This window comes from Carettochelys insculpta, chromosome 7, assembly GCF_033958435.1.
Source record: "Carettochelys insculpta isolate YL-2023 chromosome 7, ASM3395843v1, whole genome shotgun sequence".
Taxonomy (NCBI): Eukaryota; Metazoa; Chordata; order Testudines; family Carettochelyidae; genus Carettochelys; species Carettochelys insculpta.
The window spans coordinates 4,430,863-4,450,196 of record NC_134143.1 but is presented as its reverse complement, the minus strand read 5'-3'; the positions used below and the strand labels follow the sequence as shown (position 1 = coordinate 4,450,196).

Below are 19,334 nucleotides of genomic sequence, written 5' to 3'. Positions count from 1 at the left end.
GCCACCAGACTCAGTTCTACACCCACCGTTCCAACCTTACAGCGAGGGTTAGAAAGGACTGAACCAACAGGCTCAAGATGTACCTCTGTGAAAAGTCTCTCCAACTTTTCTTGGCATGGGAGACCAAAGGGTACAGACTCTAACCCTCCCTCTGTCTCGGTCAGCACCCCTCCTTTGGCAGCGGCCCCATCTCCAGCATGTTCCTGGCCTCTGGCGCCGTCATCACGGTCCATGCCAGCAGAAAAATCTGCTGCAGCCTCCCTGGCACCTCCCTGCCAGCACCACTTGAAGAAGAAAGTATTTCAGAATTGAACCATAAGCACTTGGCACCCCCAACACCATTGGTACTGCCAGCTTCAGCTGTCTCATACCCAGGGCACAAAAGGTCCTTAAGATCCAGATCCTGCTCCCCATGCCAGACCCAGAGCATGAGCAGCCCTGTCCTAAATCGCTGTGTGTAGCCATTTCAGGGCTCCTCCCCTTCTTGGTCAGTGGGTGGCCATCCCGCCCCACTGCCACGAGTCCTAACAACCCCCGAGCCCTGTGATTCAGCAGAGGAAAGCATACTGTTTCACCCCACATGCCGATGAAAAGAACATAGACAACAATGCCAATAATCTGTGTTTAAAAAGTGAGCCATCCTTTCAGTTCCAGCTGCAGGCTGGAACAACCTCCAGCTTTATCCATACTCCTTATTTTAGATGTCTCACTTGTGCAATTATGTTTTCCAGCCATTCTCCTAGATGTGAGAAATAAATGACTGTGTTCACACCAAAATATGTGAATACCAGAGAGAGGTTGGCATTAGTCCTCACATAGTTTGTTCTTCTCTTCCCCATTGTCCTATATTGAGCATGTAGCATCTATTGCATTTCTGTATTGAAGCTAGACCGTGCAGTGGTAATACAGTAATCTGTGAAGTTGTATATTCCATTCAGTTTGTTTGTTTGTTTGTTTTTTGTTATAAAAAAGTCTGTGGATTTTTGTTTTGTTTTAGAGTAACTGTGGGGAAAAGATCCGTATACGTCGTGTGCTCATGAACTCTCCGCAGATCATCACCATTGGGCTGGTGTGGGATTCAGACCACTCTGATCTAGCTGAGGATGTAATTCACAGCCTGGGCACCTGCCTCAAACTGGGAGATGTGAGTCTATGACACACTTGACCATCTCTGAATATCCCCTTTGCCCAGGACGTCTGTGCTGTTCACTTGTACGCACAGTAAAATTCCTTTAATCTGGCACGTCTGGGACCAGGCAGGTGCCAGATTACCAAATTTTCTGGACTGTTGGACGTCCTGCTGCTTCACCACCCTTGTGCCCAGCTGCAGCTCACCACCCCCATGTATCCCCAGCTTTTTCACCACCCCACGCTCCTGCAGCTTCTTCACCACCCTGTACTCATTCTGCTTCATGGGGTAGCCAACCATCCCACATTGGGTGGGGCGGTCCTGTATTTGGGACACCAAAAACGGTGCTCCTACTTATTTTTTAAAAGGGATGAATTGTCCTGTATTTAGGCCCTCGAGGGCTCGGGGTGGGAGTCCTCACTTTCCCATGGCTCTGGGCGGGGAGTGCCCGCTGCTGTTGCTTTCCCAGGGCTCGGAGCACCTGCAGCTGCCACTTTCCCAGGGCTCGGGGTGGGGAGCACCTGCTGCCACCACTTTCTCAGGGCCTGGAGCACCCATGGCTGCTATTTTCCTGGGTCTCTGGGCAGCGAGCGCCCGCGGCTGCTGCTTTTCCAGGGCTCCTGGGAGGGTGGGTGCGGGTGTGGGGTGGAGCGCTACCTCCCCAGGGCTTGGTGAAGCGAGGAGGAGCCGCCCCTCACCCCATATCTCCCTGTCCCATATTTAATAATGTTGCCCTACCACTTCACCACCCCCACGTGCCTCCAGCTTCACCACCCTCACACACTTCAGCTGTCCTGCAGCCCTAACCCACCGCAGGTGTAATCCCCCTCTCCCATGGCTCTAGCCCACCATCCAAGCCCCGCCAATGTACGTGAATTTTGAGGTATGCGAGGGTTCAGTGGAATGCAACCCTTGCATATCTCAGGGGATTGCTGTATGCCAGACCATCAAATTTTGCGAGATTATCTCTGTAAATGAGACTATTTTTGCCAGATACCAGACCATCCGGATTTCCTAATTACTATATTCAGGATGCAGGCTCACTTCTGATTCTGGGATCATGAAAGGTACAGACATCTTTGCCTTGTTGACCCCAATCCTGCATTGAGAGGAATTTGACTCAACCCAAGGTTGGGGCCCTTTGTGAATGCTTCACCAAGCCTGTGGAAAAATGCTTGGCATTGGATCAACAATCTGTCTCCTTTCTCTTCCTTACTCCCTTAGCTTAGGCTACTTCCCTTTTTGAGTACTCTGCTCTTTGAACAAAGTCTGCTACATGGTACTGAGGGCAGTAGGATCATAGAATCACAGAACACTAGGACTGGAAGGGACCTCGAGAGGCCATCGAGTCCAGCCCCCTACCCCAATGGCAGGACCACGTACTATCTAAACCATCCCTGATAGACATCAATCTAACCTGTTCTTAAATATCTCCAGCGATGAAGATTCCACAACCTCCCTTGGCAATTTATTCCACTGTTTGACCGCCCTGACAGTTAGGAGCTTTTTCCTAATATCCAACCTAAACCTCCCTTGCTGCAATTTAAGCCCATTACCTCTTGTTCTATCCTCAGAGGCCAAGAAGAACAAGTTTTCTCCTTCCTCCTTATGACTCCCTTTTAGATACCTGAAAACCGCTATCGTGTCTCCCCTCAATCTTCTCTTTTCCAAACTAAACAAGCCCAATTCTTTCAACCTTTTTTCATAAGTCACATTCTCTAGACCTTTAATCATTCTTGTTGCTCTTTTCTGGACCCTCTCTAGTTTCTCCACATCTTTTTTGAACTGTGATGCCCAGAACTGGACACAATACTCCAGCTGAGGCCTAACCAGCGCAGAGTAGAGCGGAAGAATGACTTCTCATGTCTCGTTCACAATACACCTGTTAATGCATCCCAGAATCATGTTTGCTTTTTTTGCAACAGCGTCACACTGTTGACTCATATTTAGCTTGTGGTCCACTATAATCCCTAGATCCCTTTCTGCTGTAGTCGTTCCTAGGCAGTCTCTCCCCATTCTGCATGTGTGAAACTGATTGTTCCTTCCCAAGTGGAGCACTTTGCGTTTGTCCTTATTAAACTTCATCCTGTTTACCTCAGACCATTTTTCCAATTTATCCAGATCATTTTGAATTATGACCCTATCCTCCAAAGCAGTTGCAACCCCTCCCAGCTTGGTATCATCTGCAAACTTAATAAGCGTACTTTCTATGCCAATATCTAAATCATTGATGAAGACACTGAACAGAACCGGTCCTAACATAGACCCCTGTGGAGCCCCACTTGTTATACTTTTCCAACAGCATTGAGAGCCATTGAGAACTACTCTCTGGGTGTGGTTATCCAGCCAGTTATGCACCCACCTTATAGTAGCCTCATCTAAATTGTATTTGCCTAGTTTTTTTATAAGAATATCATGTGAGACCGTATCAAATGCTTTACTAAAGTCTAGGTATACCACATTTACCGCTTCTCCCCTACCCACAAGGCTATCAGATTAGTTTGGCAAGATTTATTCTCTTCAAACCCATGCTGGCTATTTCTTATTACCTTACCACCTTCCAAGTGCTTGCAGATGATTTCTTTAATTACCTGCTCCATTATCTTTCCTGGCACTGAAGTTAAGCTGACTGGCCTGTAGTTTCCTGGGTTATTCTTATTCCCCTTTTTATAGATGGGCACTATATTTGCCCTTTTCCAGTCTTCTGGAATCTCTCCTGTCTCCCATGATTTTCCAAAGATGATAGATAAAGCCTCAGATACCTCCTCTATCAGCTCCTTGAGCATTCTAGGGTGCATTTCATCAGGCCCTGGTGACTTGCAGACATCTAATTTTCCCAAGTCATTTTTAACTTGTTCTTTTTTTATTTCAGCTTCTAACCCTACCCCTTTCCCACTAGCATTCACTATGTTGGGCATTCCTTCATCAGACTTCTCAGTGAAGACCAAAACAAAGAAGTCATTAAGCATCTCTGCCATTTCCAAGTTCCCTGTTACTGTTTCTCCCTCCTCACTGAGCAATGACCCTACCCTGTCCCTGATCTTCCTCTTGTTTCTAATATGTTTATAAAAAGCCTTCTTGTTTCCCTTTATGCCTGTAGCTAGTTTGAGCTCATTTTGTGCCTTAGCCTTTCTCATCTTTCTCCTGCATTCTTGTGTTGTTTGCCTATATTCATCCTTTGTAATTTTTCCTTGTTTCCATTTTTTATGCAATTCCTTTTTTATTTTGAGATCATGCAAGATCTCCTGGTTAAGCCAAGGTGGTCTTTTTCCATATTTTCTATCTTTCCTACACAGCGGGATAGCTTTCTTTTGGGCCCGTAATAATGTCCCTTTGAAAAACTGCCAACTCTCCTCAGCTGTTTTTCCCCTCAGTTTTGCTTCCCATGGGACCTTACCTACCAGCTCTCTGAATTTACCAAAATCTGCCCTCCTGAAATCCATTATCTCTATTTTGCTGTTTTCTGTTCTACCCTTCCTTAGGATTGTGAACTCTATGATTTCATGATCACTTTCACCCAAGCTGCCTTCCACCTTCAAGTTCTCTACCAATTCCTCCCTATTTGTTAAAATCAAATCTAAAACAGCTTTCCCCCGGTAGCTTTTTCAACCTTTTGGAATAAAAAATTGTCTCCAATACAATCCAAGAACTTACTGGACAGTCTGTGCCCCACTGTATTAGTTTCCCAACATATATCTGGATAGTTGAAGTCCCCCATCACCACCAAATCTGGGGCCCTGCTTGACTTTGTTAGTTGTTTAAAAAAGCCTCATCCACCTCTTCCCACCTGGCTAGGCAGCCTGTAGTAGACGCCTAGCAGGACATCACCCTTGTTTTTTTAACCCCTCTTAGTCTAACCCAGAGACTCTCAACACGTCCATCTCCTACGTCCATCTCCACCTCAGTCCAAGTGTGCACATTTTTAATATATAAGACAACACCTCCCCCTTTTCTTCCCTGTCTATCCTTCCTAAGCAGGTTGTACCCTTCAATACCAACATTCCAATCATGTGTATTATCCCACCAAGTTTCTGTGATGCCAACGATGTCATAGTTATATTTATTTATTAGCACTTCCAGTTCTTCCTGCTTATTACCCAGACTTCTTGCATTTGTATACAGGCATCTAAGATATTGATTTGATCTTGCCTCCCTGTTTTGCCCTGACCCTCTTTTTACTATGACATTGTTGCCCTTGCTGCCTCCCATTTCTGACCCATCACCCAGGTTTCCATGTTCTCCTCTTACCTGTGGGCTTTGCTCCCCTGCCCCAGTCAAACCTAGTTTAAAGCCCTCCTCACTAGGTTAGCCAGTCTGTGTCCAAATATGGTCTTTCCCCTCCTCGAAAGGTGAACACCATCTCTTCCCAGCAGTCCTGCCTGGAATAGCATCCCGTGGTCAAGGAAGCCAAAGCCTTCCTGGCAACACCATCTTCGAAGCCAGGCATTCACCTCTAGGATGCACCTGTCTCTGATAGAGAAGAGGAAGGAAATGGCCGCACCACCTGAAAGTGGGCTGACTCTTTTACCTAATCATTTTACTTCCTTTGCACTATAGAGTAGTTGCAACTGTAGGGAACAGATTTAAAAGAACACTGTCAAGTCCACAGGTAAAAAAAATTAAATTTGTAGATGCATATTCTGAATTCTTAATCAATTGTAATTTTAAAATATTAATTCTAATAATTGTCTAATCTTAGTCATGTTTAATTATTAAAAATTACAAATGGCTACAAAGTGCTAAATTTAGAGCTGAATCCAAATTTTTCACACGATCAGGAGATATTCTGATTTTAATTTGAGCCAAATCTCTCTCTCTTTCTCTACCAGTATTTGTGAGTTTTTCCATTTGAACAAGAGTGATTCTTAGCTGTGTGTGTAATGGAACCAAAGTATATGATCTTTTTCTTCAAAAAAATCATTCCTAAGTAGCCCCATCCAGGGGTTTGGTCATGTCTCTGAGAGTTATTTTGTAGATAATACAACAGACTGTGGGAGATTCTGGGTGGTGTAATATCTTGAATTTCTCAGTGACTGAATATGGTTATATTATACTGCAATTAGTCTTTTAAAATAACTTATGTTTGAGCTCTAAACAATTGATTTGCCACATACTAGGAATTATTGATTAGTGATTCATTTGACAGGGTACATCTACTCTACAAAATTTTGTTGATTTTATTAAAGTTGGCATGGAGCCTCTGACTTAACAAACTTGGTTCTGCTCATCTCCACTCTGTGCATTGGGTGATCAGAGCACATCCTCACTGCTGGGCTCACAGCTGTCCCATAGTTTCTGCACCTGATTGGAATTCTGTGTTAGGCTTCCAGTGCCTCATGGGAAGAAAACATTTTCACGAATGGTTATGAGTACATGCCAGCCTCCCATGATGCGCTTGCCTCACTCTCTCCCTCCCTGTAATCAATGGCAAACAATCATTTTTGCACCTTATTTCTGAAGTTTGGGTTGCCCATGCTGATGCCATGTCATGATAAGCATTGATTCTGCTCAGCTATTCACAAGCATTGCAAATGCCTTACATATTATCCTGCAGTATTTGTAGAGCTGAGGCAGGAATTGTGAGGAACAAGGAGATGCCAAACAAACAGAGGTGCTGGAAGCCATGAAATGGAACAATTTGCAGATGCTGCCAACAGTTGCGTATGTTGACATGTTGGGAAAGCTGCTTCTGGGTCTGGGAAACAAGCACTAACTGGTGGGACTGCATAGTTATGCAGCTATGCAATGTGGTTGGCTCCAGAACTGTTGCATGGGTAAGAGCACCTTAATGAAGCTGCGAAGTACTTTACCCGTCCCTGAAACACAGCAATACCAAAAGGAGATTTGCTCTGTCAGTTGAGTATCAGGAGGTGATAGCGCTGTGGAAGCTTGCAACATCACACTGCTCGCAGTCAGTAGGAATCAACGCAGAGTGGGTAAATCTGTAAGTGGTGGGGCTGCTCTGGTGCGTTTCTTCTAAGAAAGGGTAGTGGCTCTGGAAATCTTGAAGGAAACAGTGGATGGTTTTGCCAAGGTGGGGTTCCTTAGCTGTGGTGGGGCAATAGATGGAATGAATATCCTTATCTGACCACCTTGCCAAAGGGTACTTCTCAGTGGTGTTACAGACACTGGTGGATCACAAGAGCTGTTTCAGTGCGGGGTGGATGGCAACGGTGCATGAAGCATGCATCTTTAGGAACTCAGTCTGCTCAGAGAGCTGCAAAAAGGAATTTTCCTTCCAGACAGGAAAATTGACATTGATGATGTTGAAATGCCAGTATAGGTTGAACCTCTTCAGTCCAGCATTCTCTGGTCCGGCAACACTCGTGGTCCACCATGATTTTAGTTAGCTGGATATTCACGTATCACAGATGTGGCCAAGTTTCCCGCGGTCCCATAAAGTTTGTTTGCAGTCGCCAGTCCTGTTCTCAGTGTTCTGTGGTGGTGTTTAGTTGTAATTCCCCCCGCTAAGTGAGTGAAGCGGACAGGGGGCTGCAGATGGGACTTTTAAGAGAGAGAGAAAGAGATCCCCCTGCTGAGGAAGCTGTTCGGTGAGCATACTAGCATTTGGTGAGTGTGTGTTTGCTCGACTGTTTAAATTTTGAATTTTGAATTCTGATTGCAGGTGATTTCAGTTTGTTACTGTGGCAGATGGGATTGCATGTCTGAGAGGGGTAGATCATTTGTTCCCTTGATTGCCCTTGATTAGCCTCAGGATCAGCCTTCCTCTGTGTGTCTAACAAAGGGAAAGGCCTGACCTAGGTTTGTAGGCTTTAAAAAGCCAGAGGCAAAGCAACCAGGGGAGTGAAGCGACAGGGGAGTTTTAAGAGGGAGTTTGATAGGGGGAGTGAGATAGAGATGTTCCACTATGGTTAGCATCAGAGAGGTTGCCGAGTTAGTCTGTATCTTCAAAAGAAACAAGAACTCCTGTGGCACCTTATAGACTAACAGATATTTTGGAGCATAAGCTTTCGTGGGCAAAGACCTGCTGCATCAGATGCATGAGTCGGGGTTCCAGAGGAGGGTCTAAATGTGTAGGCTCATGAAAAAAGTGGGAATCCCAGTCAAGAGGAGGGCCAGAGTTGACCAGGGCGGTTCAGTCACGGAGTATGTGGTCCCTCAGCAGCAGCTAATGTGGAGTTGTGAATGTCAAGAGGGGAGAAACCAGATCAATTCAGTTGTGGAGCACATGGCCCATTAGCAGCAGCTAATGTGGAGGTGTGAGCGAGAGAGGAGAGACTGCTGTTGTAACTGGCCAGCCGCTCCCAGTCTCTGTTCAATCCTTGGCTGATGGTGTCAAATTTCCAAATGAATTGCAGCTCTGCAGTTTCTTTTCGCAGTCTGTTTTTGCTTTTTTTTTTTTTTTTTTTTTTTGTGTTCCTGGATGGCTACTTTTAAATCTGTACTGAGTTGAAGTGTTCTCCTACAGATTTGTATATGTTTCCATTACTGATGTCTGATTTGTGTCCATTTATTCTTTTACATAGAGTGTGTCAAGTTTAGCCAATGTATATTGCTGTGGAGCATGGCTGGCACATGATGGCATATATTATATTAGCAGATGTGCAGATGAAATGAGCCTCCCTCCTTTTCATGACCCTATATATTTAGACCCTCATCTGGAACCCCCACTCATGCATCTGATGAAGCAGGTCTTTGCCCATGAAAGCTTATGCTCCAAAATATCTGTTACTCTATAAGGTGCCACTATGGTTAGGAAGACCTCCAACACCTGTGCTAGCACTGCTCCTGTTTCCTCCACCTGCACCTATAGTTATGCAGACCTCGTGACCAGGGGATGTCTCCACCCAGACCCTGGTGTGGTTTTTGCAGGGACTGTGACTTGTAATTCTCACTTACTGAAGTTCCGGCTGGGGGGTCCATCCCTTGTGGAGGTGTCTTCTGGTGGAATCTCTGGGGAAGCACGTGGGAGAACTACAGGAGGAGATGGCTAGGCTAAGGAGTATCCATATCCTGAGCAATTCCTGGGCAGTATTCAAGTGGAGACAGCTGAGGTTATGATCGCTGTCCCACCACAACAGACACACCATTGCTGGAAGAGGAGATGGCCCGGGTGGGGGATGCTGGCAGCTGGTCGCTTCTGAGAGCAGACAGTGCTCCACTCCTGCTCTCCATTCTTCCATTGTGGTAGTAGGAAACCGTTTTACCATTTTGGATACAGGAGATAAGGAATCACGCGTACAGCAGACGCAGAGAATCCTTGTACCCCCCGGCTGGAAGGTCTGCTGCCACCACTATGAGGAGGAAATGTAGGGTAGTCGTGGTCAGAGACTCTCTTCTGAGGGGGCCGGAGGCATCCATCTGTCACCCTGACATGCCCTCTCAGGAGGTACGCTGCCTTCCAGGAGCCTGTATCTGAAATGTTACAGAGGCGTTGTCACGGATTATCTGGCCTGCTGATTACTACCCCACACTATTCATCCATGTGGGCATGAATGATACTGCAAGGTGTAACGTTGAGCAGATCAAGCGTGACATTCAGGTTGTCTGAACAGTCAGTGACATCCTCCTGCAGAGGGTCATCCAAGTCGGGGACCTTGACGCTGCCGTCAAGGGATCTGTTGGCTTGGGCTTTCCCAACTGTTTCAGGGCCCTGGATGAGACCCATATCCCCATCCGGGCCCCAGACCGCAGCATGGGTCAATATATCAATAGAAAGGAGTACCACTCTCTGGTCCTCCAGGCCCTCGTGGGCACCCATGGCCACTTCATGGATATCTGCGTGGGGTGGTCCAGGTGAGCCCATGATGCCTGGATTTTCCACAACTCCTAGTTGGGCCACAGAATGTAGGAGGAGACCTATGTTGTCTTGTGGGACCTCCCTGTTGGGGACACCACCATGTCCCCCTGCATTGTGGCCAATGCTGCTTACCCCCTGCACCTGTGGCTAATGCGGCCCTACGTGGGACAAACTGACCCCAACCAGTAGCGGTTCAACAAGTGCCTGAACTGGGCCCAGGGCACAGTGGAGTGGGCCTTTGGCCACTTGAAGGAGCACTTTCAGGTGCCTGCTCACACAACTGGAGGTCAGCCTCTGGAATGTGCCTGCCATAGTGGGTGCATGTATTGTGGGGAGAGAGCAAGAGCCATTCTTGCAGGGTGGGCTGCTGAGGCTGTGGCCGTATATGAGCAGCCAGCCCATGCCCTGTGCTATCAGGTGAACTGGGATGAGGTATGGGAGAGGGAGGCCCTCAGGGTGGCCTTTGATGGGGTGCCCCAATGACCAGTCCCCAGTCACCCTCCTCCATGACCCCCACACACATGCCCCTCCTCCTGCCCCCCCATCTCCCCTTCCCCACCTATAACATAGGACACGGGAGTGTTTGTAAATAAGCTTAACTTTCAAAATAAACCATCTTTAGTCCCCTCCCCCACTTATTTGTGCTGTTGTTTGTGTACAGAGGTTAATGGGGGGAACTGTATACAGTGCAGTGGGAGGCGGTGGGGGCACCTGAACCTCGAGATGGGACGGGGTGGGTGCCTCGGTTTTTTGACAGGGTGGGGGGCCATGACCAACAATGGCTGTGGAAGCCCCTTCCACCCCCGATCTGGGGTTGGGACGGGGCCAAGATCATGGGGAGGTAGGAGTATGGCAGGGGTTGCGGGGAGCCAGCCAGCCCGGCATGGGCTCCCCCCTGGCGGAGAGCAGCTGTCCCTGTTCCAGCTGGGCAGCTGGAGAGATGTCGGGTGGGAGCAGGGCAGCAAGGGTGATGGCGGTGGGCGTGGGGGCAGCGGGCGGTGAAAGGGGGCAGCAGGTGGCAGGTGCGGGTGCTGTACGACAGCCTGGGTGAGGGCCCCGGTGACCTTGTCCCAGGCCTCTCACCACCACACCACATCTGCCGCCTCGAGCTAGAGCTAACGTTGGAGCAAAGCAGTCTGCTCCCGGATGACCACAGAGTGTGAGGTGCCGCTTCCTCCTCCTCCTCCTCCTCCTCCCTGTGGCAGTGGCGGCCCGGCCTCTGGGCACAGGCCTGCCTGGGCAGCAGGGATTGCAGTGGCTTGGCCCCCTCAGCACTTGGTGGGGGCTCCCCTGGCCCTGGACTGGGTGCAGCTGGCCCTCCGGACAGTGATGCTGTGGAGAAAGAAGGGGAGGGGGGCAACCCAACAGTACCGTGATCTGGCCTCAGGGGCCAGCCCCCACTCTTGACAGCCTGTGGCCCTGGGGGATCCTGGGCTTTTGGGTGCCCAAGCACAGTTGGGCCATGGGCTGGGTGACGTCTGTCCTCCTCCCAGTTCCCCTCCCCAGGTTGGTAGGTTGTGGTACTGTCCACGGCAAGGGTTGCTGAGTATAGTGTGTGGGCTGCTCTGTGGCCTGGGGGCCACAGCCAGCTGGGATGCATTGGGAGAGGACAGGTGGGTGTGTGGCCAGCCTGCTGCCAGCTGTGCCAGCCGGTTCCACCCTCTGGCCCGGGGTGACTGATTCACCATTTACCTTCCTGAGGGTCCCTCAAGGATTTCGGGAGTGGCCTGGGTGGAGGGGACCTGGCTTGAGGAGCTGCAAGGTATGGCTATCACCAGGACCCCGTCCTTGTCCGAGGACATCTCTGGTTCCTCATCCTGGCTGTGCTCCCGGCTGGTCATTGGACACCAGCTGAGGATCCACCTTGGTCACCCCTGTGTCCAACGTGGCCTCTGGCTTGGCTGCCTCCTTTGGCCCCAGTAGCCGATCGAAGGCCTTGTATTGGGAGCAGCCAGTGGGCACTGCCCCCAAGTGGCTGGCCGCGTCCAGGGCCCAGGTGTATGCCTGCTGAAGATCCTTTACTTTTGACCTGACCTGTTCAGCCATGCTGAGTTGGGGGGTGTGGGGAGTGACCCTGGGTCCTCAGTCCCACTGACAGCCAAAGGAAGCCTGCAGCATTCCAGTGCTGGTCACTGGTGTGGAGGAGCACCTCCTCATCCCCCCACAGTCCTAGGAGGTCTTTATCTCCCTCTCGCTCCAGGAGGGGACCCTCTTCTTTGGCCCCTGCCGGCCCTCTGGTGGATCAGAGGGGAGCCCCGGTGGACATGGGGGTCCTGTGAGCTGGCCATTGGGCTGGTGGCATGCCTTGCTGGTCTCTGGCCTTGCTGAGAGAGTGTGCTGCTGGAGGCTCATAGGGTTCCTGCAGCCAGCATGCTCTCAGCTTCCTGCCATGGGGTTTCCGGGTCCTTGCATCTTTAAACACAGTTGGATGTGCTGAGCATAGAGCCCTGCTTGTGCTGTTCGGCACATCTCTGCATGCCAGCTGGCCAGCACCGTGGAAGACTGCTCTTTCAAAAGAGCAGCCCATGGAGGATCTACATATGCCTTCTTGTGAAAGATTTTGAAAGAAGGGGCTCTTCCTGAAACTGGAAGGGAAGAGCAATCTCGAAAAGCGCACCATGTTCTTTCGAAATTATTTTGTAAGAATGCTTTTGGTGTGTAGATGCTCTATGAGAGCTTTCGAAAGGGGACCTCCTTTTGAAAACAATTTCAAAAGAGCTTGCTAGTATAGCTGTTGCCTAAGAGCCCAGTAAGCAGTGGAAGCATTGGTAATGCTGCTAAACAATTCTGTCCTCTCGTGGTTCAGCAGCTTCTCTCGTTTGGTGCTAGTCAGGTCCTGGGGATGCCAGATTAGAGATTTCGCCTTGTTCCAAAGGTTCATGAATGGTTCTGTGCGACCGGCATGGAGCACACCATGGTGCTGTATGTGAAGCGGGAGCATGGCGGCTTGGAGCTAGCCGAGGCCCTGGTGATTGCCTGCAAGCAGCTGTGCGCTGAGCACAAATGGCGAGGAGGCAAATGAGTGTAACAAACTTGATCTTGAAGCAAAAAATGCCGTTCGTAACAAGGAAGCAGTGCTACTTACGGTGGCTCAAGTTATTTCAAGGAATTCTGATTGTTTCATGTAGTACGAGATGAGGAAGTACAGAAAGACACCAACATCACAGCAGCAAATGCACAGAAAATTGAGGATCCAGATGTGATTCTTTTCAGTGCAGTCAAAATTATCCATGAGTGTTTAACTGTATCTGAGAATAATAAAGGAGCAGAAGACCATTTGAAAGAGGGTGAGTGTGTTTATATTTACTCCATGGAAACATCTACATCTGTTTGGCTCCAGGACATTCTCCCTGTGCAGCCAGTCAATGATGATCATATTTCTGAAGAAATATGTGATGACAAAGATGATGAGAATCATAGAAGAGTAGGACTGGAAGGGACCTCGAGAGGCCATCGAGTCCAGCCCCCTGCCCTCATGGCAGGACCAAGCATTTTCTAGACCATCCCTGAAAGCCATCTATCTAACCTCTTCTTAAATATCTCCAGTGATGGAGATTCTACCGCCTCCCTTGGCAATTCGTTCCAGTGTTTGACCACCCTGACAGTTAGGAACTTTTTCCTAATGTCCAACCTAAACCTCCCCTGCTGCAATTTCAGTCCATTGCCTCTTGTTCTCTCCTCAGAGGCCAAGAAGAGCAAGTTCCCTCCCTCTGCCTTATGACACCCTTTTAGATACCTGAAAACTGCTATCATGTCCCCCCCACCCAAATCTTCTCTTTTCCAAACTAAACAAGCCCAATTCTTTCAGCCTGTCTTCATAGGTCACGTTTTCTAGACCTTTGATCATTCTCGTTGCTCTCCTCTGGACCCTCTCCAATTTCTCCACATCCTTCCTGAACTGCAGTGCCCAGAACTGGACACAATACTCCAGCTGAGGCCTAACCAGCGCAGAGTAGAGCGGGAGAATGACTTCTCGTGTCTTGTTTACAACACACCTGTTAATGCATCCCAGAATCATGTTTGCCTTTTTCGCAACAGCGTCACACTGTTGACTGATATTTAGCTTGTGGTCCACTATAACCCCCAGATCCCTTTCTGCTGTACTCATTCCTAGGCAGTCCTTTCCCATTCTGTATGTGTGACACTGATTGTTCCTTCCTAAGTGCAGCACTTTGCATTTGTCCTTATTAAACTTCATCCTGTTTACCTCAGCCCATTTCTCCAGTTTATCCAGATCATTTTGAATTATGACCCTATCCTCCAAAGAAGTTGCAACCCCTCCCAGCTTGGTATCATCTGCAAACTTAATAAGTGTACTTTCTATGTCAATATCTAAATCGTTAATGAACAATGAACAATAACTGGAGCAATGACTATCCTGATGAGGATGAACTCCTTCCAGAGAAAGGTGAAAACAGTGACAGAGAAGAAAGAAATGGAGAACTGGAGGATGGGTGTTTCAGCAATGAAGATGTCAGGGGTATCAGGAGAAAAACATGGGACAAATACCTCTGTGATATTCTTCAAACATTTGAATATGATGGAGTTCAGGACTCGGATTCTGAGTAATGGTACGTAGCTGGCAGAGTACCACTGACTTCCTGCAAAAGTCCAGAAAATGTCTGTTGCTTCTGTTGGCTCTTTCAGATGTAGGTGAGACCTCAAAGAACAGAAGAGTATTTCCTTCTGGTAAAACACATACCCTTCTGTACAAAGCCTCCTTTTGAAATTTGGAAGTGTCCTCATCGCTTCCAGAGATCAAGCAGATGACACTATTTTTGATTATGTATGTTAAGCCTGAATTCAGAAGAGCTGGCAGTATTTTAAAGTCTTATTGAAGGCACAGGAACAAGCCATCCCGATGTGCAGTAAGAAAAGCAGCTATGGTAGGCAATCAGTTTGACTTACAAGGGAAATTTTTGGTGAGCTTAAACTCCAAAAGAACGTGTATAAGAAGTGGAAACTAGGACAGATGGCTGTAAAGTATAAATGTCTGTCTGGAGAATTCTGGGGTGGGTAATCTGAAACTGAAAGCACACTTGGAATTGCAGCTAGCAAGGAACGTGAGGGGCAACAAGAAGGGTTTCTACAGGCATGTTAACAATAAGAGGGTTATCAGGGCACGTGTGGGGTGTTTACTGGATGAGGGCGGTACCTGTTGCAGATGATGTGGCAAAGGCTGAAGTACTCAATGGGTTTTTTTGCCTCAGTCTTCACAAAGTCAGCTCCCAGACTACAGCACTAGGCAATCCAGTATGGGAAGGAGGTGGGTAGCCCTCAGTGGGGAAAGAACAGATTAAGAGGTATTTAGAAAAGGTAGATGCACGCAAATCCATGGATCTGGATTTAATGCATCCAGGGGTACTGAGGGAATTGGCAGATGCCATTGCCTATTATCCTTGAAAACTCGTAAAGATTGGGAGAGGTCCCAAATGATTGGAAAAAAGCAGATGTAGTGCTCATCTTTGAAAAAGGAAAGGAGGACAATCCAGGGAACTATAGGCTGGTCAGCTTTACTTCAGTCTCCAGAAAAATCATGGAGGGGATCCTCAAGGAATCCATTTTGAAACTCTTGGAAGAGGGGAAAGTGATCAAGAGTAGTCAACATTGATTCACCAAGGGCAAATCATGCTTGACTAATATGATTAGCTTCTGAGATGAGGTAACTGGCTCTGTGGACATGGGGAAGTCAATGGATGTGATATACCTTGACTTTAGCAAAGCTTTTGATACAGTCTCCCACAAAATTGTTGCCCATGAGTTAAGGAAGTGTGGATTGGACACATGGACTATAAGATGGATAGAAAGATGGCTAGGCAGTCGGACACAATAAGTAGTGATCAATGGCTCAATGTCTGGTTGGCAGTCAGTTTCAAGTGGGGTGCCCCAAGGATCAGTTCTAGGGCTGGTATTTTTCAACATCTTTATTAATGACTTGTATGAGGGGATGAATTGCACCCTCAGTAAATTTGTGGATGACACTAAGGTAGGGAAGAGGTAGGTACATTGGAGGGTAGGGATGGGATCCAGAGTGACCTAGGTAAATTGGAGGATTGGGCCATAAGAAATCTGATGAGGTTCATCAAGGACAAGTGCAGAGTTGGAAGAATCCCAAGTACTGTTACAGGCTGGGTGCCAACTGGCTAAATAGCAGCGCAGCAGAAAAACACCTAGGGATTATGGTGGATGAGAGGCTGGATATGAGTCAATAGGGTGCCCTTGTAGCCAAGAAGGCTGCCAGTGTATTGTGGTGCATTAGGAAAAGCATTTCCAGCAGATCTAGAGAAGTTGTTGTTCCTCTCTACTCGACTACAGTGAGGCCTCATCTGGAATATTACATCCAGTTCTGGGCCCCCAATTATAGGAAGGATGTGGATACACTGGAGCGGGTCCAGTGGAGGGCAATAAAATGATTAGGGGGTTAGAGCACATGACCCATGAGGAGAGGCTGAGGGACTTGGGATTATTTAGTTTGCAGAAAAGAAGAGTGAGGAGGGATTTGATAATGGCCTTTAACTTGCTGAAGGGGGGCTCTAAAGAGGATGGAGAGAGGCTGTTCTCGGTAGTGACAGATGGCAGAACAAGGAGCAATGGTCTGAAGTTACAAAGGGAGAGATGCAGGTTGAATATTAGGAAAAACTGTTTAACTAGGAGAGTGGTGAAGCAGTGGAATGTTCTATGTAGAGAAATGGTGGACTCACCATCCCTAGAGGTTTTTAAGTCCCAGCTTGACAAAGTCCTGGCTGAGATGATTTAGTTAGGTTTGATCCAGGCAGAGGGCTGAACTAGATGACCTCCTAAGGTCCCTTCCCAGCGTAGGATTCTATGATTGTATGAAGCTGTACACAGGCAGCCTGGAGAGCAGTAAGGAGCAATCCAGCCATAGGCTGAACAAGTGCATAATAGAGGTAGAATGTGCCTTTGGATATTTAAAGGCACACTGGCATAGTATGCTCATTAGGTTAGACTTCAGTAAAAGCAATATTCCTATTGTTGCTGCTTGCTTTGTGCTCCAGAATATCCATTAAAGTAATGGGGGAAATGTTATGGCATGGTCGTGGAGTGAGGTAGATCAGCTGTCAACCAGTTTTGAGCAGCCAGATGCCAGGGCAATGAAAAGAGCACATTGAGGGCCACTGTGTCTCTGTGAGGCTTTAAAAAGCATTTTAATAAATTCTCTCAGTGATCTTACAAGCTGCTCCGTTCAATGTATACATTGTCCTGTAAACTACCCTACCACTAACGCAAGTGTGCTGAGTGAATAAAGAGTTTAACTTCAATCCATATTTGTTTATTATGCTCAAAAAATTGATGGGAAACAGCAAAGAGTAAAAGTAACCTGGAGCTAAGAGGCTGATAACACTGGGAAGGGGAGAGAGAATGACTGGTTGCTTACAGTGGTACTGTGGTAACAATCAAAGCTGTGGGAATGACAGCCTTTTGCTCCCTGAACCATTTCCAGCAGTTACGTACAAGGATAAGCCACTTAGCTTAGTAGATTCTTGTACTAAGTAATTTTCTCCCCACTCCTCCTCACTCCTCATCCCCCTTCTTTACTATGTACCTGATTTGTCAGTTTTCATTTCAGTTTTTTTGTTTGTATCTCTCTGTTATAAAATCATCATGCCAATTCACTTTCAGCACTATCTCTAGACCTGAAGACGTGGGTCTGCCCCACAAAAGCTCATCACCTAATAAATTATTTTGTTAGCCTTTAAAGTGCTACTTTACCGCTTTTTTGTTTAGTTAAGGGGTACTGGAGTTACTCTTCCCTTTTTTCCTCCTCTGTCCCCACCCCCATTCTAAGAGGTCTGGGAGAGGAAGAGGCAGCAAATTCATCACTCGATGCAGTAGGACTTTAAGATCTAGCTGTCTTTCTTGAACCTCAGCTAGATACCTCTGCATGGCTTTTACTCCCTCATAAGCTGTGCCATCTCATCCTGTGTTTAATGTTTGTATTCCCTGCATGCTTTCCTGTCCTGTTGCTCAGTGTGCATGTTCTCCAACAGTGTAAGTCTCCATGCATTAAGTGGACCCTCATAAGTCTCGGAGGAATGCGCAAGCCTGCTGAGTGTGAGGCTTTATTTTTCTGCCTTCTGGTTTCTGTGCTGTTGTGGATGATGTGCCCACAGGCAAGCTTTCAGCTGCAAGCATACAAAGCACAAGAGTTGGGCTGACAGTACATACATTGTTATTGGTGCAAGGTTAACTCTTGTTTTGAAAGAAATAATTCACTGCAGTGCATTCAGCGCTTGAGGAGCGCGGTTAAATTTTGTCTTTGAGAAGAAATGCTTAACTGCAAGTACAATAACAGGCAGGTTGCTGGGCTACACAGACATTAATTTGCAGATACAAGCAGTATTCTCTGTAAGCAGCACACTTATGCAGCCCCTCAGAAGAAATTCAAACGCTGCCCAGCTCAATGGCTGTGTGTCCACATCTGGGTTTGTTTCTCCTGGTGGTGCACATTCACATATGCCTTGGTGCATATAAAAATTATTCCATGTCTGGATGGAAAAGATTAGAGGGAACATTGATGGTAAGCCCACAGGAAAGGGAAGAGGGATACTTTGCCACAGGTTTTCAGGCATCTAGAATTAAGAGCTTCACCCTGTAGCATCTCTTTTCCATGGCAATCTGGATGTTGCTTGAGAACAGGCACCAGCATCCAGGCCCACTCCATGTTTATTAATCTGTTTGCTTGTGTAAAAGAAGCAGCACTGGGTTGGGGTGGTGACAAACGGGGCAATATTTAACTATTCTATGCCTCATTTGCATAGAATTGTCATAGAACACTTAACACAGCTCTGTAAAGTGTTTTTAACTCTTTAAATGGAACAATGAACAGAAGTTTATTATCTTTTTTCTTCTCTCCTTGCTTTTCTGCACCCCGGAAGCTTTTCTTCAGAGTAACTGATGACAGAGCGAAGCAGTCAGAGCTATATTTGGTGGGAATGATCTGTTACTATGGAAAACATTACTCCACCTTCTTTTTCCAAACAAAGATCCGTAAGTGGATGTACTTTGATGATGCCCATGTCAAAGAGGTAAGGAAATAGCATGGATTATTTTTGTAAATGCTAAGATCTCTTTGGGTATTGGTGAGAGGGTAGACCCATGCTGCTTTCCAAAGATATCAGAAACTCATTTCTGAGGTCCTACTTAACTTCATTGTGCCTAAAGGTTTCTCTGAACAAGCTAACACTTTAAGTCCTAGGTAGGAGAGGCTTTCTCCAGAAGGTCTGATTTTGCAAAAGAGAATGACCTGCTTAAAATGGGAGAATCGTAAAGAAATAAAAGTAAGGCTTAAAAGAAGGGAGAATATAAAGAGTTTGAGATACTCAGAAGGGGAAAGGGAAGAAAAGAAAAATGAATGTTCAGAATCTTATTCCTTCTCAATTCAAAGATGCACTCTGGTTATATGATGGGGAGCATCCTATGATC

At 47.2% G+C, this 19,334-nt stretch overlaps 1 protein-coding gene and 1 pseudogene across 18 annotated transcripts in view; both read left to right on the top strand.

Annotated features, from left to right (window-relative positions):
• Positions 1-19,334, top strand: part of USP54 (ubiquitin specific peptidase 54) — a 202,991-nt gene that overhangs the window by 122,390 nt on the left and 61,267 nt on the right. For all 18 annotated transcript variants that reach the window (XR_012646231.1, XR_012646232.1, XM_074999694.1 and 15 more), the window contains 2 exons: positions 998-1,144; positions 18,788-18,937. Coding sequence is in view for 16 of the 18 variants with exons in the window: in XM_074999694.1 (XP_074855795.1) it covers positions 998-1,144; positions 18,788-18,937 (297 nt within the window). In the remaining 2 variants the exon portion in view is untranslated. The remainder of the gene's footprint in view (positions 1-997; positions 1,145-18,787; positions 18,938-19,334) is intronic.
• On the top strand, positions 12,793-14,459 carry LOC142015663 (putative RNA polymerase II nuclear localization protein SLC7A6OS; annotated as a pseudogene).